Consider the following 21,161-nt stretch of genomic DNA (forward strand, 5'->3'; position numbering starts at 1 on the left):
ATTCAGACATCCCAAGTCTCCCATAAGTTCCGGGAGTCTCTATGCATTTGCGGGACTCATAATGCCCGCAAACGAGTGATAATCTTCTGGAAATCGCACGTCTCTCTCCTGGTTCTCAAATAAGTTGCGCACCCTCTCACCCCACCCCCAGATCTCTTCTTGCTCTTCAGACACACTCTATCAAACACCTACACCCCCCCCCCCAAACCCCTCCCCCTGCTTTTCAAATGATGAAGATACCATAGTCCATCGCGATGTTTCACATTAGACATTGTACGATGTCAAATTGGTCAACATCGCCCAACCCTAATATGCAGTATAAGTGAAACCAATATTGGGTAAACTAAATTGGTCGTAGTCTATGACTGTGTGTATGGGTGTTTCCCCATACTGGGTTGCAGCCGGAAGCGCATCTGTTGTGTAAAACATTAGTTGGTGGTTCATTCAACTATGGCGAACTCTGATAAATCAGAGACAAAGCTGATGAATTATTTAATAGCTATTCTTGTTACAAATCGCACAATGTTTTAGGCTTGAATGCTTTAACATCTTCATACAGTCATGGGCATTAAAAACACACATGCAAATGATCAATTATAATCCAGACCCAATATTGCATATCCTGCAGTGTGATGATTGGGAATTATCACATTGCTGGAATGATATATTGCGCAGCTCTACTTCTTTGCATTGAGTCTTTGTTTTTTTGCACAAGGTTGCATGCTTTAGCATTTTTACACTATGATACTGTATTTGAAAATGCAGTTTGTAATTGATTGTAGATGCTGTGCTTTATAGAGTGAAAACCGCAGAAATGCTTTTTCAGTCTTTTTGATCCAAACGGAACAGAGCCTTGACCTTTAGTAAATGAATATTCTTGTCAAGTACACTGAGGAAAAACTCAAAAGGCTGAAATTACCACTGCTTTGATGAACTGACAAGATTTGAATGAGCAGTCTGATTCAGCTGGTGCTCTGCCAATATCAGAATTTCTCTCATCTGAACCTTACTTTTTCCTGCTTCGGATTTGACTCCTATTATATTTCTCGAGATCTAGGATGAGTATGAAACTCCTGACACTTTCAAAGATGAAACGGGCTGAAGTGAATTCTTTAAAAAACAGACTGGGGTCAATGACAGACTGGCACTGACAATGCTGGCAGATGAAAGGCAGACTACTGTACTGTACATGTGACAGCTTGCAAGGCTCAAGACTTCAATTAACTCTCACAAACTGGCCGTCTTTACGAGGAGCAGATGTCTTTACATCACATTCTGCACAATAAGATTGCATCATTGTAATGAAGACAGGGTTGTGGTGTTTTAGAATCCGATTTGAACTCCATTAATGAGCTGAAACTCTCATTTCAGTAAATTGCCTTTCGTAAAAAGATGTCTATAATGATCAGCAGCACAAAGTTTTCAAGCATTAAAACAATAGTAATTTGTTCTTTGTACCTTGCTTAAATTATCTAAGATGTTTTTATTTTTCATGTAAAATAATTTTGAAAAAGTTATATACAGTATATTTTATGTACAAACAATACACATGAACATACTTATTGAATATATGACATTTTTTCACACTTGATTGTTTTCAATTTTAGATGATTAAATAAGCAGTTGCTCCACGGACCCGGTACTTGGTCCGTGATGTCATCGACTTTCGCTTTAACATTTAAAGGGCTAGCAATGCACCAGACCCCCTTAAGTGGTTTCGTTTAAAAGTGTAGAATATATACAGTTGAAGTCAGAATTATTAGCCCCCCTGAATTATTCACCCTCCTGTTTATTTTTTTTCCCAATTTCTATTTAATGGAGAGAAGATTTCTTCCACACATTTCTAAACATAATAGTTTTAGTTACTCATTTCTAATAACTGATTGATTTTATTTTTGCCATGATGACAGTAAATATTATTTTACTAGATCTTTTTCAAGACACTTTTATACAGCTTAAAGTGACATTTAAAGGCTTAACTAGGTTAATTAGGTTAACTAGGCAGGTTAGGGTAATTAGGCAAGTTATTGTATAACAATGGTTTGTTCTGTAGACTATCTGAAAAAAAATTTGCTTGAAGGGGCTAATAATTTTGTCCCTAAAATGCTTTTTAAAAAATTTAAAACTGCTTTCATTCTAGCCGAAATAAAACAAATAAGACTTTCTCTAGAAGAAAAAACATTATTAAACACACTGTGAAAATTCCCTTGCTCTGTTAAACATAATTTAGTAAATATTTAAAAAAGAAAGAAAAATTCAAAGGGGGGTTAATAATTCTGACTTCAACTGTATGTTATGCACATATGCATCACTTTAGTTTTTATTCTACTGTACAAAAGTTATTTACACTTAAATACACAGTGTTTTGGATACCCGAGCTAGGTATTTTACATTGGTTAATTTTCATATTTTTTATATGACACATGCACAAGTTATAGCTCAAATGAAAGCTCTTGCCGGTGCTCATACAGTTCTAGCATTCTTTTTACTGAATTATATTCGCATATCGAACAGTTGCCGAATGAATCGCTGTGTTTTCATAGTGCAGAAGTGAAAACAATACAATTATGATCACTAAGCAGCCCCAGATTGCACAGACAGCTGTCATCTCTTACCTTATGCTGTGCGCTTCAGGGCCATTTCTACTCTGTTTTTGAGGTGATGTGCATAAGTAATCCTTTTATATGTCTGACGTGGTCCAAACACAGTAAATTATGTTTGATCAAACAAAAGAATAGTGAAATATGATAGGTGTTTATTATGACACAGACAACATATACAGTTTTTTAGACACCTTTTAATAGTTTTTTATGAAAATTCAAAGGCTTTTCTTTAAAATGATACCAAATTTGTGCATTTTCACCTCTGCATGTGGATTTCGGAAGCTTTTAAATTTGGGTAGGCAAAATCCAGGCGGAAATCCCGGAGCAGAGTTTAACTGGATAATCTTGCCAGATGGCTTTCAGAGTATAAAAATATAAAATGAATACATTTTGGGGCTGGACTGTGATCCTTAAAGACAGTATTATAATATGTCATCAAATAATACTAAAGATTTCTGACTTGGTATACCTACAATTGGTGTATAAACTTGTGTTACAGTAAGTTATTTTAGTGAGAGTCTGCTGTAATGTAATGTAATGACTATTTTGCTTGTTTTAAGGAAGAAATCATTTTTTGACAAATTATTTCTGAAAACAAGACTATATTTTTGCTTGTCTAGAAAATGCAAATTGATTTAAGAATTTGTAGAAATTTGGACTAGAGACAAGACAAAAAAAATCTAAGAAAATCTTTTTTTTTTTTTTTTTTTTTTTTTTTTGCAGTGTACTGTAAATTGTAATTTATGCAAATTCCAAAATGGAAATGTATCATTTTTGACCATGATATCATTTATAATTACATAGTAATAATTACAAATTAAACCCTTAGCTATTTTTTCTTTTAAAAAAACAGAGCTGAACTACAATTAAAGTTGTTAATTAGTTTTGAACCGTTTTTCATTCTATTTTTATCCAGATTACTGTGAAGAGCCGCTGTTGACATCACTACCCACATCTTCCTTCAGGAACTCATCAAAATACTCTGACAGAAGGTCACCGCACTACGCTAAACTCAACAGAAGAGATGGTATGTGTTCTTGTCTAGTCATTCTCTTGTTATCAACTGAAATCCAGTTGTCTCTGTTTGTGACTAGAGAATTAAGCATAAGGGAAATTTGTCCTTGTCAGAAAAAAGTGTTGACGCTAAGATATTTTATGAACACCTAACGTAATGTGATTTAGCTTCTACAAACACTGCAAGAAAGTGCTTGAAGACTTTACACGTTCATAGGAGGAATATAACAGCATGTTGGTGTCCATGAGCAGTACTGAGGGGAAAAGCTCTGGTGATTAGATGTGCCCGAAGCAAGATTTTAAGATTTTAAAAGTCATTTCTCAAGTGTGACAAGACATAGACAAACATAAATCTCTAATGGCGATATGCAATATGTATAACCTCTTGGAATGCTAATCTGGACTCAAAGGAAAGTAATGTACTGAAAAATATTTTAGAAATGCGCTCTTTTGGTTATCAGATATAATTTGTCATGGATATTTTTCCTCCCTTAACACTTGGTATCAATGAATATTCAAATCCATTTGAATAAATTCTTTTTTTTTTTTCTTTTTGCTAAAGCATTAGAAGTCTAAAGTAGATTGTAATCGTTTGCAGCGGTGGTCTCTTACTTGGGCTTACGGTGCTTTTGGGATAAACAGCTTCCATTTGTTTGTTTGCTTGTTTTTTCTAACATGTGACCCTGAACCACAAATCCAATCATAAGTGTCTTTTTTTTATTGATATTTACACATCACCTGAAAGCTTAATAAACAAGATTTCTGTTTATGCATGGTTTGGTAAGACAGGACAATATCTGGCCATAATGCTACAATTTCAAATTCTAGGGCTCTATTTTAACGATCTAGGCGCAAAGTCTAAAGCATATTGTGCAAAACAATAAAGGTGTGTTTCAGTCCACTTTTGCTATTTTAAGGGCAAAAAAATACAGTTTGCCCCCTGGCACATGGTCTAACAGGGTTGTATTTATTCTCTTAATAAGTTATGGGTGTTTTTTGAAAATAATGTGCATATGTAAACCAATCTCATCTCCCAATCCCTTTAAGAGTCAGCTGTGTCACGCCATGTCACATTTGCTATTTACATGATGGACTTTGTAAGGGGAAAACTGAATGCTTCTGGTGTAAAACCAGTTAAACAGATCATCTGCAGTGTGACACTAAAGAATGAGCCTCTTCCATTCGGCATCCTTTACTTTCTCTTTCCCTTTACTGTTATCCTTTACTTTACTCCTTTACCCTTGTGGAGTAAGGAAACGGTGTATGCACTGAAGACATCCATTAGCCTACATCAGTGGTCACCAAACTTGTTCCTGGAGGGCCGGTGTCCTGCAGATTTTAGCTCCAACCCTAATCAAACACACCTGAACAAGCTAATCAAGGTCTTACTAGGTATACTTGAAACATCCAGGCAGGTGTGTTGAGGCAAGTTGGAGCTAAACCCTGCAGGGACACCGGCCCTCCAGAACCAGGATTGGTGACCCCTGGCCTACATATTTAATTTTGTTTGTGAAACACAAAGATTTGTTTAAAACTATTTCTAAATTCAGTTCTAATTTTCAGAAAATGAACAATAAAAACATCATAAAAAATTGTGAAGAAACCGAGTTATATCCAAACATGCGTCCTATGCCCCATATGGTCCAAAACCCGACAGGTGGACAAATCTAAGCTTGTTTTTTTTTTTTTTTTTTTATTAAAACAAATATAAATATGCATATAATAAATAATACTGCTAGTAACAATAACATTATTAAAACGGAAATTGTCATGAATAAACTGTAAAAGCCCCCTAAGATGAAAGCAGGGAGGTCAGTGGTTTTTATATTTATGAAGAAACTAATAATTTTTGTAACATTTTAATCCTTTAAATCTTTTTCGTTTGTAAAGATATTTGTGTATTGCTGTACAGCTTTCAGCTGGTCTATTGTGCAGTCTGTTTTAGCTGGATAACAATGCGCCCCAACCCAGCTCTTTTCTAGACCACAACATTCATGAGTTCGCAAAGCGACACAAATGGATTTGCTATTTAAACAACGTGGCACAAAGCAGGGAAATTAGGGTTGCATTGTTCTAAAAATAGCAGCAAATTGTGCCATACTGAACACATCTTGCGCCTTTATTCCATTCAAAAATCATAATATTGAGAAAATTGCCATTTAAAATATATTTTTTTCATCTAATTTTATAACATAAACTCAAATTAATCTTCCTTGTTAATTTATTTGACTAGTAACTTGCTTTTGTAGTGCCATTACTTTTTTCTTTCTTTTTTTTTTACATTTCAATGCATCAAGGCACATTTTTGCACCCGTCAACTACAGCTGAAGTCTTTTTTTTTTAGCCCTTCTGTTAATTTAAAATAAATTTTCCCAAGTTATATATTTATCTGTCTATATTTCCTCATGAAACAAGATCTATGCTTAATATCTAATGATTTTGTTGGGCATTAAAGAAAAATCAATAAGTTTGACACCCATACAACACTTTTCCCATTGACAAAAATATGCCTAGCTTTTTTGTTAGACAGGGTCATATATTAAAAAAGGGAAATTTACTCAAATTCAGAATGTTTGGTTTTAATTTATTCTCCCTTATTTTGTTTTAAACCTCTATGGACATTTTCAGATGTGTAACATAAAAGATCAATACATGTTTGGTAACAGTTTCAATACAGTCATGTTCTGCAGTCATACAGGCTTAAAACAGCATCAAGGACAGAGATGAAGACAGAAATTTAATATAAAAATCACTTCAAATCAGAAATGTCATGTTTCAGAGGCAAATCTGCTGCAAAAACTACCGGGAATCAAACCCAGAAAGAGTATAATGGCTGCTCTTGATTTGCCTAATGATCCTAACACTCACCGACTAAGTATTGTGCCAGACATTGGCAAAGCGTGGGGTATAACAAGAGGACTGTATAAATTATGACTAAGCAAACGTGTTGTGGTTTTTACTTTGGGGAGGTGGAGAGCAGTTTGATTAATGCAACCTTACAATCAGCAGCTGATTACAGTCTGTAGAAGCACTTGAGAAAACTCCCCAGCCAATTAAGCAGTTAAGCATAGACATGCTATAAATACCAGCTTATGCCGAGCTCCTGTGAGAGCATCGTTTTGTGCATTGTAAGATGTTTGACCTTGTGGCCCAAACACACTCCAAGAACTTCCGTATGATGCTTGGCGGTGCTTGCAAATGATCACAATAGCAAAGTTGTAGTGTAACTTTTTGGATTAACAGTGCGTTATGGCAGTGATGAGTGCAGCTATGATATGTCATCTCGATCCTGTCACCCCAAGGCACTTCTTTTTTTCTGTCATGCCTCTTGCTTAGTAACAGCAGGAGGATTTCATTGACTGTGAGGAAATGGACAGGCAGCTCGTTCCCAGACACTGTCAAACTAAATCAAATTTAATGTGATTTAAAAAAAATTTTTAATGTTATTTTAAATATTAATTTGTTTTATTGTTTAGTTAATTCAGGTACACTGTAAAACACAGTTAGTTACTTTACTTAAAACATTTATTTTTATAAAATTTAATTATTAAAAATTTATTCATAATAATTCAAATAATTTAATTATAATTAAAAATTCTTACAAAAAAATCTTAAAGTAGATGTACAACATTAAAAATGTATTCATTTTCATTGGCACATAATTAAAGCTCAGGGTCCACATGTATTAACGATGTGTACGCAAAAACACTTTGCCTACACCAGATTTCACGCTCACGTTTGGATTTACCAACGATGGTTTACGCCATCTTCATGTCTAGCCTACTTGTATTTTTTTGTGTGTTTTTGATTTATTTCTATATTTCTAGAGGCATTGTGTTAAATTGCACAATACAAAGTATCTTTGAGCCGTCCAAGTGCACACAGGCCCCTGGGCCTCTGCCCCTAATGCCCATTGGTTAATTTGGCCCTGCCCACAGACACGGATACTACACCAAACAGTAAAGTCCAATAATTGAGGCAACTCTCTCCTCAAAGGGTGTTTGTTCAGCATCCCCTGTTCCCCTGCTTGTTCGGTCCACACTTTGACGGTGCGCTGCTGTTTTCCATTTAACCTGCACCTTTACATCGGACCATTTCTTTTTTAATTCACTCACAGTGCGATGTTCAGACCCAACTGCGTTAACCGCATTATCTAAACTAAACTCTCCCACTCTTTTTTTCTTTTTTTATTTATTCCGGTGGAAAAACTTGCAAATAACATTGTTTTCAATTCACATTCTGTGAAGTTTCTCTTCTTGCTTGCTTTTGCCTTTGCTTTTTCATTTGGTTTTGCCAAAATAGAGTCATTTCCATATTTATTAGGGGGAGGAGGCAATAGGTTTTGCGCTCGTGCGCTCAGTTTCACGTTAATGTACAAAGAGAATATGCGTGGGATTCCGCACATTTACAGCTTTGTGCAAATGCAATGTTTAAGAATGAATTTAATGCAATACTTTGTACATGAGGCCCCAGATGTTAAACGAAGTCAACAAATATATTTGTGTTCAGCTGACTCTTATTTGAGTATAATAAGTTCAGCGAAATAAAACTTTGGTATTAGGTTGTCAGCACATTCAATCCAGATAATTTAACTTAACTAAAATATTAAGTTGTGATAATTTACAGTGTAACTGGTAAGTTGATTTAACTTAATTATGAACATAAATCATTTGCATAATGATTTTAGAGCAATGGGTTTACTCACGTTTTAAGTAATCGCTTAAAGAAAATGAGTAAACCCATTGTTTTTAAAGTAAAGCAAACAAATTTTTTTTTTTACAGTGTGTCTTTTACTTATGTACTTATGTACTTATGTCTACTTACTTATCTTTTACTTATTTACTTATGTACTTATGTCTACTTACTTATCTTTTACTTATTTACTTATGTACTTATGTCTACATACTTATCTTTTACTTATGTACTTTTTATATGGATGTGATTTGAGATGCTTCTTTTAAAGGCACTATAAAAAATAAAGTTCTTTTTCACTCACTTTCCTTCAGCTTAGTCCTCAGTGCATTATCACAGCTGTTTCACACTGCACATGCGAACAGAGCATGAGCAACGCGTGTTTTTGCGACTACCATGTTAACAGATTAAAGCTTTCATTCTGCACGCAAAAGCAGTGCGTCAGCATGGAGAGTGAATGGCGTTGAAGCATTAGTACAGTGATAGTTACGGCTCTGGGTCTATTTTTGTCTCATTGCTCACGCTCGGTTAAAATGCATTGATACTGTGCAGTGTTAATGACCAAAAACACATTAAATGACAGTAAAAAAGTAGCAATGTTACCCAATAAACTGCAACAAAAACTTCAAAACCAAATTTAAAACAATTTTTGCATTAGTTTTGCTTGAGTTGCACACAATTTAGATCATATATAAATATCATTATAACGATATTGTATAAATAAAGCGGAAAAAAAGTCTAAATGCTGCCTGAAATTTCCATCTGAAATGAACATTTTTTATATCACGTGATACTGGGCAATATCTTTGTAGATTAAAGGCATTTCATGTTGTTCAGCCTTATAATCTTAATGTCAGCAAAATAATCTGTTTTGACATCACTTTAGACATTCTGCTGTTCTGATATCAGCTGCAGATATAAATGGCAGAAGGCAGAAGAAAGTAGTTCCTAATACAAAAGGGTTTTTAAACTCCGTGTTTGATTTTCTTTTTTTATACACATGATTATGCCATCGAACTGTTGTATAAACGCAATATCACACTTACACTTGTGTGTGTGTGTGTGTGTGCGTGTATGTGTGTATGTGTGTATGTATATATATATATATATATATATATATATATATATATATATATATATATATATATATATATTAAGGGTGGAGCCGAACCCGAATACGGTATTCGGAAAGGCACGAATAGCGTGTTTTTACGAATACTTGATTCGAACAAATACTTGAAAAATTATTTGTATTCGGGAGCAAGAAAAACACTATATCAAAAAGCAGCGTTTCCTCATGAGACCACAGTGCATGCCCGCGTGAGAGAGAGAGAGAGAGAGAGAGAGCGAGAGAGAGAGAGAGTGAGAGAGAGAGAGAGAGAGAGAGAGGCAAAACGCGCCAAAGCCCGAAACTGAAAGCGAGACGTGACTTTTAAGGGGTTGCTTCATATGGATTTATTAATCATTCTTACTGTTCAGTGATCGTAAACTGCCGTAGTTTATTAAAGACGCAAACCTCTCACTGCACGTCAGCTGCGCGCCTTCAGCAGACCTCCTCATTCCTGCAGCACGAGAGCTTTATGATTGTTTATGCGCGCCAAAAGTGGCGGATCTGTCCGGTAAAATATCTGACTGCGTGTCACCGCATCCCTAAGGACTGTTTGGCGAAATATTTGACTGCATGTCACTGCATAACAAACGACTGAAAGGATATAACTAGAGAACTCTCCACTGTGCTACTGGATGAGAGCGTATGGCAAGCCGTTTTAGCATTTAAACCTTGTTCAGACTATCCATAAATATATTTAGAGATATCTCTAATTATATTTTGACTTGTCATAATTATAATTCGACTAGTCAGATTGGAAATATCTGCAAATATATTATGATAGACTAGTCATATTCCTCCATTGACTTCCATTGAAAAATATTTGCAGATATCTCTAAATAAGTTGACTAGTCACAATTGTAATTAGAGATATCTCCAAATCAATTTTTACTAGTCAAAAATCCAATTCAAGATATCTACAACTGTAATTAGACTTTTAGTAAATTAATTAGAGATATCTTCAAATATATTTGTAAATATCTCTAAATATGATGAATTAAAGATATCTCTAAATGTATTATGACTAGTAAAAACTCAGAGATATCAATTACAATTGTTACTAGTCAAAATTCATCTGATTTCGTACTAGTACAATTGTAATTGCAGATATGTCTAATTGTCATTCTGAGTAGTGGAATTATAATTATGACTAGTCAAAATATAATTAGAGATATCTCTAATATATTTATGGAGTCAGAACAAAGATTTAAATGCTAAAAAGGCTTGCCATAGAGAGCGCTTCTCACTGAACAGAGCACCGCGCAACCTTATGTAATGTATTATCACATGCACTAAAAGCATCCTAAAAGCATCAACACAGCCACATTCTGCCCCAGCAAGTCAGTTTCAAACATAAAACAAACAAACAAACAATCTGCCAGCCACTTTTTTTGTGGCTGGCAGATGATAATAGCAGTGCTGTATCTTTTAGTATTATATAGAATACTTTTGTTCTGCCAGATCTCCCGGGCAGGGTTTTATTTAGATTTATTTAGTTAATTTTAGTTTTTGGAATTCTGTCCATTGGAAAGAAGTTCTTTCAGAAGAAGAACAGTTTTTTGAAGTATTATTTGTTTTTATTCTGTCTATTCAGTATCCTTCAACAAGAACGGTGGTGGTGGGGTTCATAATGTTCACAATGGGATTTTATTAGTTGTTGGTTTAACCATGGATGAGATAATGGCTTCTATGTTATTTTCTTTTCAATGACATTTCTTATCACATGTTCAAAAACAACAGCCAATATTGCAGATCTATAATTTATATAATGGGTATAATTAAACAATACTTTCACTATAACGTAAATTAGAAGTGTAATAGAAAAAATATATATTTTGCGCCATTTTGAATTTTACTCGAATACAAATACAAATACAAATACAAATACTTTTCCCCCCTCAACAAATACAAATACAAATACCGGCTGCTCCGCACATCCCTAATATATATATATATATATATATATATATATATATATATATATATATATATATATATATATATATATATATATAWAAATATATATATATATATATATATATATATATATATATATATATATATATATATATAAATAAATAAAAATGAAAGAGCGAGCGAGCAAAAGAGAGATACATAAGTAACTACATGTAAGTACATGAGTAACATAAGTAATTACATAGAATAGACAGAGATAGATTGATCTGTACAACAGCTGCTGATTCGCTGCATGGCGGCAGGTGTGAAAGGTAAACGTTCTGTTCATGCGTGCAGTGTGGAACAGGCATCAGGGGTTGCCACAGCGACATCAACTGCTAATTACTGCATATTTTTTTTATTTGACAGATGTCCTTCTAGCTGCAGCCTAGCACACTAACCTAAAGTGTATTAGTATTAATATTAAATGTGTATAGACATTAAATATTTTGCCATCAAACTCTCAACTCTTCTGATCTATCTCATATAGCCAATACAGTGCAAGATCTCAGAGTTGTAAATGTCAGAGCCTGCTATTTCTGTCAGTTTTAAATCGATTTAGTGAATAAAATAACATGCTTGTGCTAAAAATACATTATCTGAACGCATTTATTGTATGTTGTGAATGTCTCCTCTGCCTTTCATGGAGACTGCAGTAGAATCTAACAAGCCTGTTCATCCCGACCTTCGGTGAAAACCTTCACACATGATATGCACCCAGTCACTGAACTGCACTGATGAAGCATTTATTACCTGACCGGCGTGTTCTGACTTGCCCCGAGGCAACACTGACACACATGACCTTGAGGGTTTCCTTTATGTTCACCCCGGCATTGTCATTTTTTAAAAATAGCTTTAAATTGAACTAGGGTTTTGTGGGGGGAAAAGGATAATAATGACAATATTTTGCTCAATTTTATTTTTATTTTTTTACATTTAGTCAAACTAGCAAACGCTTTTACAATTGAGGAGGTATTCAACGATTCAACAAGAAGAGGTAATACATACAAGAAGTGCTAGTTATACAAAGTAACTTGTTTGTGCTAAGAGAATTTAGTGCTAGAGTAGAGGTGTCTTTTTTTAGAATGGGTTTTTAGTTGTCATTTCAAGAATGCCAGGGAATCCACGAGTGTGAAAGGGAAGATCATTCTAGCATAAAATATTTGAATGAAAAGGTTTTGGAGTCACTGGCCTCTCGGTAATTGTACCACTCCCTGACTGGAGCCTCCAGGAGGGGATGTAGACTTTGGGAGCAGGTGGAGGTAAGAGGGTGCAGTGCCAGTGACTGTCCCGTAAGCAAGTATCAGTGATTTGATCTTGATCTGAGCTTTAACGGTTAACCAATCCAGTGAGATAAAGAGAGGTGTTACATGGGGTCTCTTTGGCTCATTAGCCACATTTCTACTGTCGGGCAAGTGCGAGCCAGGGCTTTTATCGGGCCAGGCTGGGTCAATCACTCGGGATGTTAAGTAGTGAGGCCGAAATGATATCGCGTTTCCACTCTCAGGCTAATAGCTCGCAGTGCGTCATGCAAACCCCGCCCCCAGACCATCCCCTGAATCAAACGTCACACAACCCGCCCACTTCAGCAGGAATCAGGCAGATAAAGAACACCATCGCATCATCATAGAACGATTAAAATGAAGACAACCGAAAAACAAATGACATGTCAATATGCACAGGCCTATGTATTTGTATGTCAATATGCACAGGCCTATGTATTTGTATGTCAATATGCACAGGCCTATGTATTTGTATGTCAATATGCACAGGCCTATGTATTTGTATGTCAATATGCACAGGCCTATGTATTTGTTTATGTATTTGTTTACTCACCGACCGATTGTTGGTATCGTGCATCGAGTTGTTCTTCCACTAACGGAGCGACCCAGCGCAGAGAGCCCACCCATCCATAATATAAAACCACAGAAATTCTCCAGTAATAGCTCAGTATGAATTGTATTTTATAACATTCTAATTTTGATAGACGTTGTCAAACAATTAGCTCAAATGCTCCGAAGAGACCTAAAACATAATTTTAATAATAAATAATAAACATAATTTTTTCCTAGGCTATATGACACTTTAATTTCCCTTTATTTAAGAGAATAATTTAAGGATGCTGCATATTATTCATTGATCTTAATAATAGAAAATGTTAAGTGTTTCAGCGCATAAGAGCAAGTAATATAATATAGCCTATATTACGTTGCGCTCTGCAGCTATTCATTAATAAAGTTCGACATATATTACAAATTTCATTTTAACATTTTACCACGTCATATAGAAACATATACTCTTGTTTGAGGACACAGAACACATTTTGTATTTGCATTTTTCCCCAATGCGTTTGTAAAGCAGCACTGCAGGACTGGATGACAGAAAAGAAGGTAGTTTCTGCTTTCACTCACCCCAAAAATGCTCTGTTTGCATAATTTGATTAATATCATTATATCCAAATACTTTATATTTCAAACCTCCTCCGGAGTTTATTGTTTTTAGAAAATATCTAAAATCTTCTTTTTTTTTTTTTTTTTTCAGATATCCCTTTGTAAAATGAAAGCTTAATATGGCTTTAAAACAGTTTAATTTATGTATTGTATATACCTACACTCTTATAGCTTCATATTGGTTTCATATTGGTTTATTTATTTAATGTGATTTTAATATATCCGATATTTGTAATTCGGTAAATGATTTCAATAAAGCTTACGCAATTTTATCGAGATATGTCACTATTGTTTTGAGCCTACAAAAGTAGACACAATTTGTAAAGTTTTATGTCTTTCTGTTGTGTTCATATTGTGTATTATCTCCAAAATAAATAAAAAAACTAAAGTCGCTTGCGGCATTAACAGAGCTATGAAGCGAGCACTCTTTTTCCCAATCTCACACTCTCACGCAGGCATCAAAACTTGCACGTATCATGCACAAACACAACTTTTAAACTTAACAAAACTCTCGACAACCTTTACTGGCTGCTGTGTCTTTAATATGCTGTAAAGATTATTATTAAAACACCAAGGAGGACGCAACAAGGAAATGTCACCTATAAATTAAGTGAAGTTTATTCATAAACTAATTTCGAGAGGATCATGTGCTTATGATTGACACAGCTGGCCCCGAGTTAAGCTAATGTACGAACCACCAATCAGACTACTCCTAACCAAGTTTAAATAACCAAACACCTTACCTTTAGTCATCTTCGTCTTGAAGAATCCCCCCTTCCACCCCTTCGCCTCCTCCTTTGTCTACAGGGCAGCACGGCGGCCCAGTGGCTAGCACTGCGGCCTCACAGCAAAATGCCTCCAGTTCGGGCATACCCAAACGGTCAGCATTTTCATGTGGAGTTCATGTTCTCCCCGTGCTTGCGTGGGTTTTCCCCGGGTCCTCCGGTTTCCTCCCACACTCCCAAAAACATGACACTTAAGTAAATTGACTAAACCAAATTAGCACCAAATTCGATTCAATTCTGTCAGCAACGCATCACCTTAGCAACCCTCACGCAGCAGGAGGGAGGGGGGTTCTCAAGATCTACCCGAGCTCAAACTCCCCTCTCGCCCTGCAACGGGAGGGAGCCCCGGGCTCGAGTCTCTCATGAGCTCGGGGCTCTCTCCCGGGACAGCATGCCAAACTAGCTTACCAACAATCATCAGCTAAGTGTGAACTCTTGAAAACTTTATTATTTTATGCAACAGCCTTACACTTAAAAGGGAAACATAAGGGTGATCATGAACAAAAAGACCCGTAGCCTATAAGGTGTTTTATGGAATAGCCATCATCTTAAACTGAACAGCTATATGTTTTCTTTCACTTATTTATTTATTTATTTATTTGTTTGTTTGTTTGTTTGTTTGTTTGGCACATGTACTCGTGTAAAACTCGGAAAACTAGTGTAATGATGGCATGCCAACTTTACCAGACTCTGTTAACGTCCGCCTTTCCCTTCACTCAGCTCCAAAGCCCCAACTGGCCCTCTGCAGGTTAGTGTATTCTGATTGTGGATCATTTTTATTCTAAAACACAATTTAAAACTAAAATGTATTAGTGTTAACGGGGCCTAAGAGTGATGATTTGTTCCAACTACAGATTCATTATGTGGTTGAATTGTTCATTCAATTGATGCAATCAAAATAGATGCATTTATTAGCAAAGCACTGTTACAGTGTGTGCAGAACACACAGTTCTGCTCTTACTGTGTCATTTAATATATGTATTGTAGGACAAACACCGTGCATAGTGGAAATTAGCTTAATGCTTGAAACTGCTTTTAAATTGCATGAACAAAACTATATCAAGCAATGACTGTACACTCAAGGTGTGTTTGTGGTTTTTGCAAAAGTGACTGACTCGACATTAGATTACACACTGTTAAAACAGTAATTACAGTTTTTCATAAAGTATACTGAACACCCCTAACGTGAGGCTCTTTCTTAAACAGTTTGAGACTGTCACATGCAGATACATTCACTCCAGCAATTCTTCTACAAACCCCAAGCTAATAGCTTGAAAATCTCGCCAGCATTTTTTTTTTCCCAACATGTATGGCATTTCTCTGCTATCCTGCCACTTGCAGAAATCAAACCCTGCTCCTTTAATATACCGCTTGCTCGATTTATAGATCGTCCTCTCTGCCAGCATAATCCTTCCTGCAGGTAGCGTTTGCTGAATTCTGGCGAAAAATAAAAAGAGAAGGAGGTGGGTACACAGTAGGTCTGTGTGGGTGGACAAATATTTCCAAGAATTCTGTGAAGTTGTTGTGCGTGTGAGTCCTGCTTTTATTTTTACTCAATTCTGAACAAGAGCTGCAGGAATCCATGCAACTAGAAAATATAGTAAGACACACAAGTGTAGAACTGTGCCGCGTAATTTCCAAATTGCCTTTTTTATGTTATACTGCTTTGAGGCCTGTTTGCTGTCCCCTAGAGACAGATTGGTGATTTCTATCTCAAAAAAGAGTGACTGTGCCACAAAACTGCTAGAACAAATTTAATTCTTTTTTTTTTTTTACTCCTCTCTCTGACCGCTAAGCTTCAGTCCTGTCAGCATGATGAACAGGAGTATGAAATCTTAGCGAGTGCCTGAATTGTGAAGAGAATTACCCCCTGAATTCTGTTTCATTCCTCTGCAGTTTTTAAAGCACTGCCTCTTAATCTGTCCCCCTAGGAGGTGGGGGGTGGTCTCCGAGCGGAGAAGACCAGCAACCTTGGCTTCAGCTGGACCTACGGGATAGGTTGAAGGTCACATCCATTGCCACCCAGGGTCGCTGGGGCAGCTCTGACTGGGTGGCTCGGTACCAGCTACACTACAGTGACTCTGGACGAACCTGGAGACCGTATAGACAAGAGGACGTGATATGGGTGAGTCTTGTGAATCTGGCTGGAATATATCCATCTTGAGAGACTGCCTAGAAGTTTTTAGCCACAGTTTGAATAATGGCACACAAACGGTAAGAAGCATAGCACAAGTGGGAAATGAAAACCATAGCAACAACATCTAAATGGAAGAGACTTACAGATAAATCGTTTGAATTATACTGTAAATGCTGTTGTAACAGGCTAATTGGCACTACAGAGAATGCTATGAAATCTGTATATCAGATTTAGGACATTAGAATCAACTTTAAGGGCATCTTCAAGGGTTCTTCCTTTAATTATTCAAGTAAAGATTTTTACTGAGTCTTTACAGTATATTGGATATATTTACAGGAATAAATAACTCTGAAAACACAGGGAAAATCACATGACCAGCAGAGTTAACTCATTAAATATCACTTATTATTAGATATGAGCACTTGAGAACAGTCTTGCCAAATTAACCATTTAGACTAAGCAAAAAAAGATACAATTAGTCCTTAAGTGAAACACTGAAACATAGGTTTATCGAGCGATGACTAAGGAATCAGATGAGAAGTAGATGAAAGAAAGTCTGTAGATATTAGGATGGATTGTCCCCTAATTTGTCCTGGTCCTGCTTTTGGGTCTTAAAGTGCATCCTACAAAAGCCCTCTGCATATAAACAAACATACAATTAGGGATGGCTGACGTGAAACTGACATTTCAACAAAGTATCAAGATTTCAAAGTGCAAGTGTTTTGAAACTCTACACCGAAGCATGATCAGAAACAGCTAGGTCACATGACTAAGGTGATTCGAAACACCAGATCACGTGACTAATCAATTCAATGCAGCCGTCATTTCACAAGCATTTTGAGACCCGGCGAATCTGTGTTTGACTGACATGGTCTTAAAATACTCTATCTCTTGTAGCCTAGTGGACTGTGCACATGTCCACAGTGGCTGTGCTGCAAATGGCCTGAGTTCAAATCCCCAATTGTACAAATATTCTGAAATTATGACTTGATGTATTTTAATAATATTACTATAGACATAGACACATAGACATATTTACTCACAAAGTGTTCATTGTCAATGTTAAAACAAAACGCGTTACAAGAATAAAGCATTTAAAATCCAATATCTATAACTGCATCACCCTGGATTCAAACCCATTATCTATGCATGATAGTCAGAAACTCACACCGCTTCACTAAATTACTTGAAGCCTTAACTCTACAACTTGGGGTTTAATACTTTAATTTGATTAACTGTTTCTTTGCTAAAGCCGTTCAGGAGCAAATCATAAAAAATGACCACTAGGTGTCACTGTAGAGATGGGTTTTGAAACGTTTCGAAGCTTCGACACATTTGCTTTAACTGTTTCAGTGTTTCATGAAGCCTTGCTTTGCCCACCACTACAAACAATCAACACCTTGCTAACCCCTAACAAAACATATAAAATTAACCAAAACATATACAAATAAGAAGTCTACTTCCATTTCGGTAAAAGATCAAAATGTTCCTTAAATCGTGGCACCAACAAAGGACACCAAAGAGAAGAAGCAATTCCATGTGCATAGATTAATAAGGTTGGAGTTCCAGCTTACCAAACATACAGTAGTACACTTGGTCATTAGTTACAGGATTGTCAAGGGGTTAAAGCTACAAAAGTTAATCCTTCAAGAGCAATATTTGATTTTCGAGAGTACTCACCAAGACGGCATAATTTAGTATGTATTTTTCTCTGCATCAAGAGTCCTTCTTTCAATGACTCACTGCTGAGGCTGAGTCAGGTTATTTTTTTGTGTTTGTACTGTATCTTTGCAGGAAGGCTAAATATTACAGTAAAGTAGAAATACACAAAAATGGGCTCTTAGAAGAGAGTGCTTTTATATTCAAAGTTGCACAAAGTATATCCAAAGCATATTAATATTAGCAGAAGACAATGTTAAGGACTATTTGTACTGGTCCAACTGGATCAGTGGTTCATTATTTTACTTGGACTGGCAACATTTTCACTGACTCTGCAATAACAACAACAACAGCACCAAAAAAGTTGTTTTAGTAATCATAATGTTTACTATGACACAGACATTTTAGATACTAAGGTAATCTCTAATACCAAGCTGATAAAAATGTAAACCCTATCAAACAAAAATGAAAAATTACAAAAAAAAAAAAATCAAATTACAAGCAATAGCACAATAAAAACAATAAGATATTTCAATGTATTATACAATGTACAATGTACAAGGTATTTCAATGACAGATTTCGTAAGAGCAATATTACAAGTCGAGAGTGCATTTATGTAGTACGAGCATGCAAATTTCTTTGCATGCGTGCCAGTTTCCTGTTCATGCACAAAACTTTCTGCGCATCCTCAAATATGCGTTGCTCAAGTGCAGATTTTCTTGTGGGCTCAAATAAATGCTGCTGAAGTGCGATTTAGTGCATTTATGTAACAAGTATGTCTGCAACATGTATTATATATGCTAGGAATATTCATGACTGTCTCCAATAGACCTACAGAACGGCATTGATGCATTCTGAAGTAAAGTGAAACGGCTATAAACTCCAGTAAGATAAAGTCATTGAATGCAGAACCATAGATCTATATATATATAAATAAAGTATAATTATGGAAACGGTGTTCATCATAACTGAAATCTACATTGTGCTTGCTGGCCTAACGCATCGTGCAGCCTTGTTTATTAGTCAGTCAGTCAGTCAGTCAGCATGTAATCTTAAAGCGTTAAACAAATAACACACAACACTACTACGATTACAGAAAAGTTCACACTGTTATAATTCACTTACATTTCAATATGATTTGGTACGATTTATAACACGTTCTTAAAAAAAGAAAAGAAACAGCAACAACAGAAGGTTTCGAATAAGAAGCTGTAATGTAGCCGTGGCGGGAATGAATTTTGTTTTGGCGACCACCATGGAAGAATTAATGTAGCGGAAGACATGAATCACATTTAAATATAATAATTAAAATCAGTAAATATAGTTTAGCCTTTGTTAAAGCTACAATTTTAATTTAATCGAGTGATTTACTTTTTTTTTTTAATTAATAACCCCCAGCTGTAAATTAGTATGGGGTCCCTTTTGAGACATAATGCACTGATCTTATATAATGATACACATCTAATATTTTTCTCTACTGTTTACACTCACCACGATGACATCATTTTGTATATATTTGTCTATAAATGAGCACCCAAACAAACTGGGTTTGTGTGCTGTCTCAGACAAGGCTGTTTGCATTTGTGTTGTGTGGAAAACGAATTGAGTTCTTTAAAGTCAATTTAATTACAAGGATCTGAATGGCGTATGTGGCATTGATGCAATATTCAGCCAAGCACAAGGCGTTATGATGAACTGCGTTCAGTGATGGAATTTTGTTTGGAATATGTTGATAAATTATTCTCCCTGTCTGAGATCAATAAAACACACTTCGGGTCACTTAAGACCTGTCAGTGCATGCGGCACATACAAATGATTCATTAGACTATGTTAATTAATCCTGCAGCTCTCTAGTGGCTTGTTTCAGTGAAGTGATTTTCTTCTGTGAGAAGAACACAGAGAAGATTTAAATGGATCTTCATCTAGTGTACACTTGCGTCGTCTTATTTTGAGTGCATTTCATTTTCCTTCACACTAAAATACAATGAACAGACTTAAATTTAATAGAAATGTCAGTCAATCCTAAATAAAGTAGCGTTAAACCATTATTTTCTGCCATATAAATTGATGGGAAGCAATATTAATTATGAATGAGTTCTAAAGCATTCAGAGTCCACTGTGACAGTGCTGGTGACACCAACTCAGGATTAATTATCCTGAAGGACATCTTGCTTATGTGGTTAATTATTTTAGATTATTAATTAATAAGATGGATATTTGTCCGCTGGGATGAACTGATAATTTGATTTAACTGTTAATTTGAGCAAGATAATTTGTGTATTAAGCAAACCCCATAGAGATATGTGCACGTGATGGGGGGTTTATTTCACTTCTGCAACCTGCTTGACCAAAATTCAGCAAGGACATATAAAAAGAATCTGTTCAGCCTCCAGTCTAACCAGCAGGTTTCTTTTCACCTTGAAATAGCATGTCTGTCACCAACTGAGATGGTGTGTCTAAAAGGATGCATGCGAAAGGAGAAACTAAGCTTCTTCTTTCTGTTGGGTGCACACTGGCAGTAGGACCTTGAATTTCACTTGTTTACCCATTCAGAGTAGGAAACCATCTCACAGAGGTGCCAGTCTGTGCCAAGGTGAGTTGCCATGCCAGCTGGAGCAGATGCCAGTGAGTCAGACAGCCAGACAGACTGAATCCAATGCCATCTGTTTAACGCCAGAATACAGTCACCCTCTTTAGCTAAACCAAAACACACTGCCCATAGGATAAGGGTCATCTCATCGCTATTGCCCACCAGC

At 35.9% G+C, this 21,161-nt stretch overlaps 1 protein-coding gene across 7 annotated transcripts in view; it reads left to right on the forward strand.

The window, feature by feature from the left end:
• The window catches only part of cntnap5l (contactin associated protein family member 5 like), a 137,826-nt gene that overhangs the window by 43,720 nt on the left and 72,945 nt on the right, over nt 1–21,161 (forward strand). For all 7 annotated transcript variants that reach the window (XR_012387246.1, XR_011017265.2, XR_012387248.1 and 4 more), the window contains 2 exons: nt 3,520–3,630; nt 16,540–16,733. Coding sequence is in view for 1 of the 7 variants with exons in the window: in XM_001338437.9 (XP_001338473.5) it covers nt 3,520–3,630; nt 16,540–16,733 (305 nt within the window). In the remaining 6 variants the exon portion in view is untranslated. The remainder of the gene's footprint in view (nt 1–3,519; nt 3,631–16,539; nt 16,734–21,161) is intronic.

The sequence above is a fragment of the Danio rerio genome, chromosome 11 (genome assembly GCF_049306965.1).
Source record: "Danio rerio strain Tuebingen ecotype United States chromosome 11, GRCz12tu, whole genome shotgun sequence".
NCBI classification, from domain to species: domain Eukaryota; kingdom Metazoa; phylum Chordata; class Actinopteri; order Cypriniformes; family Danionidae; genus Danio; species Danio rerio.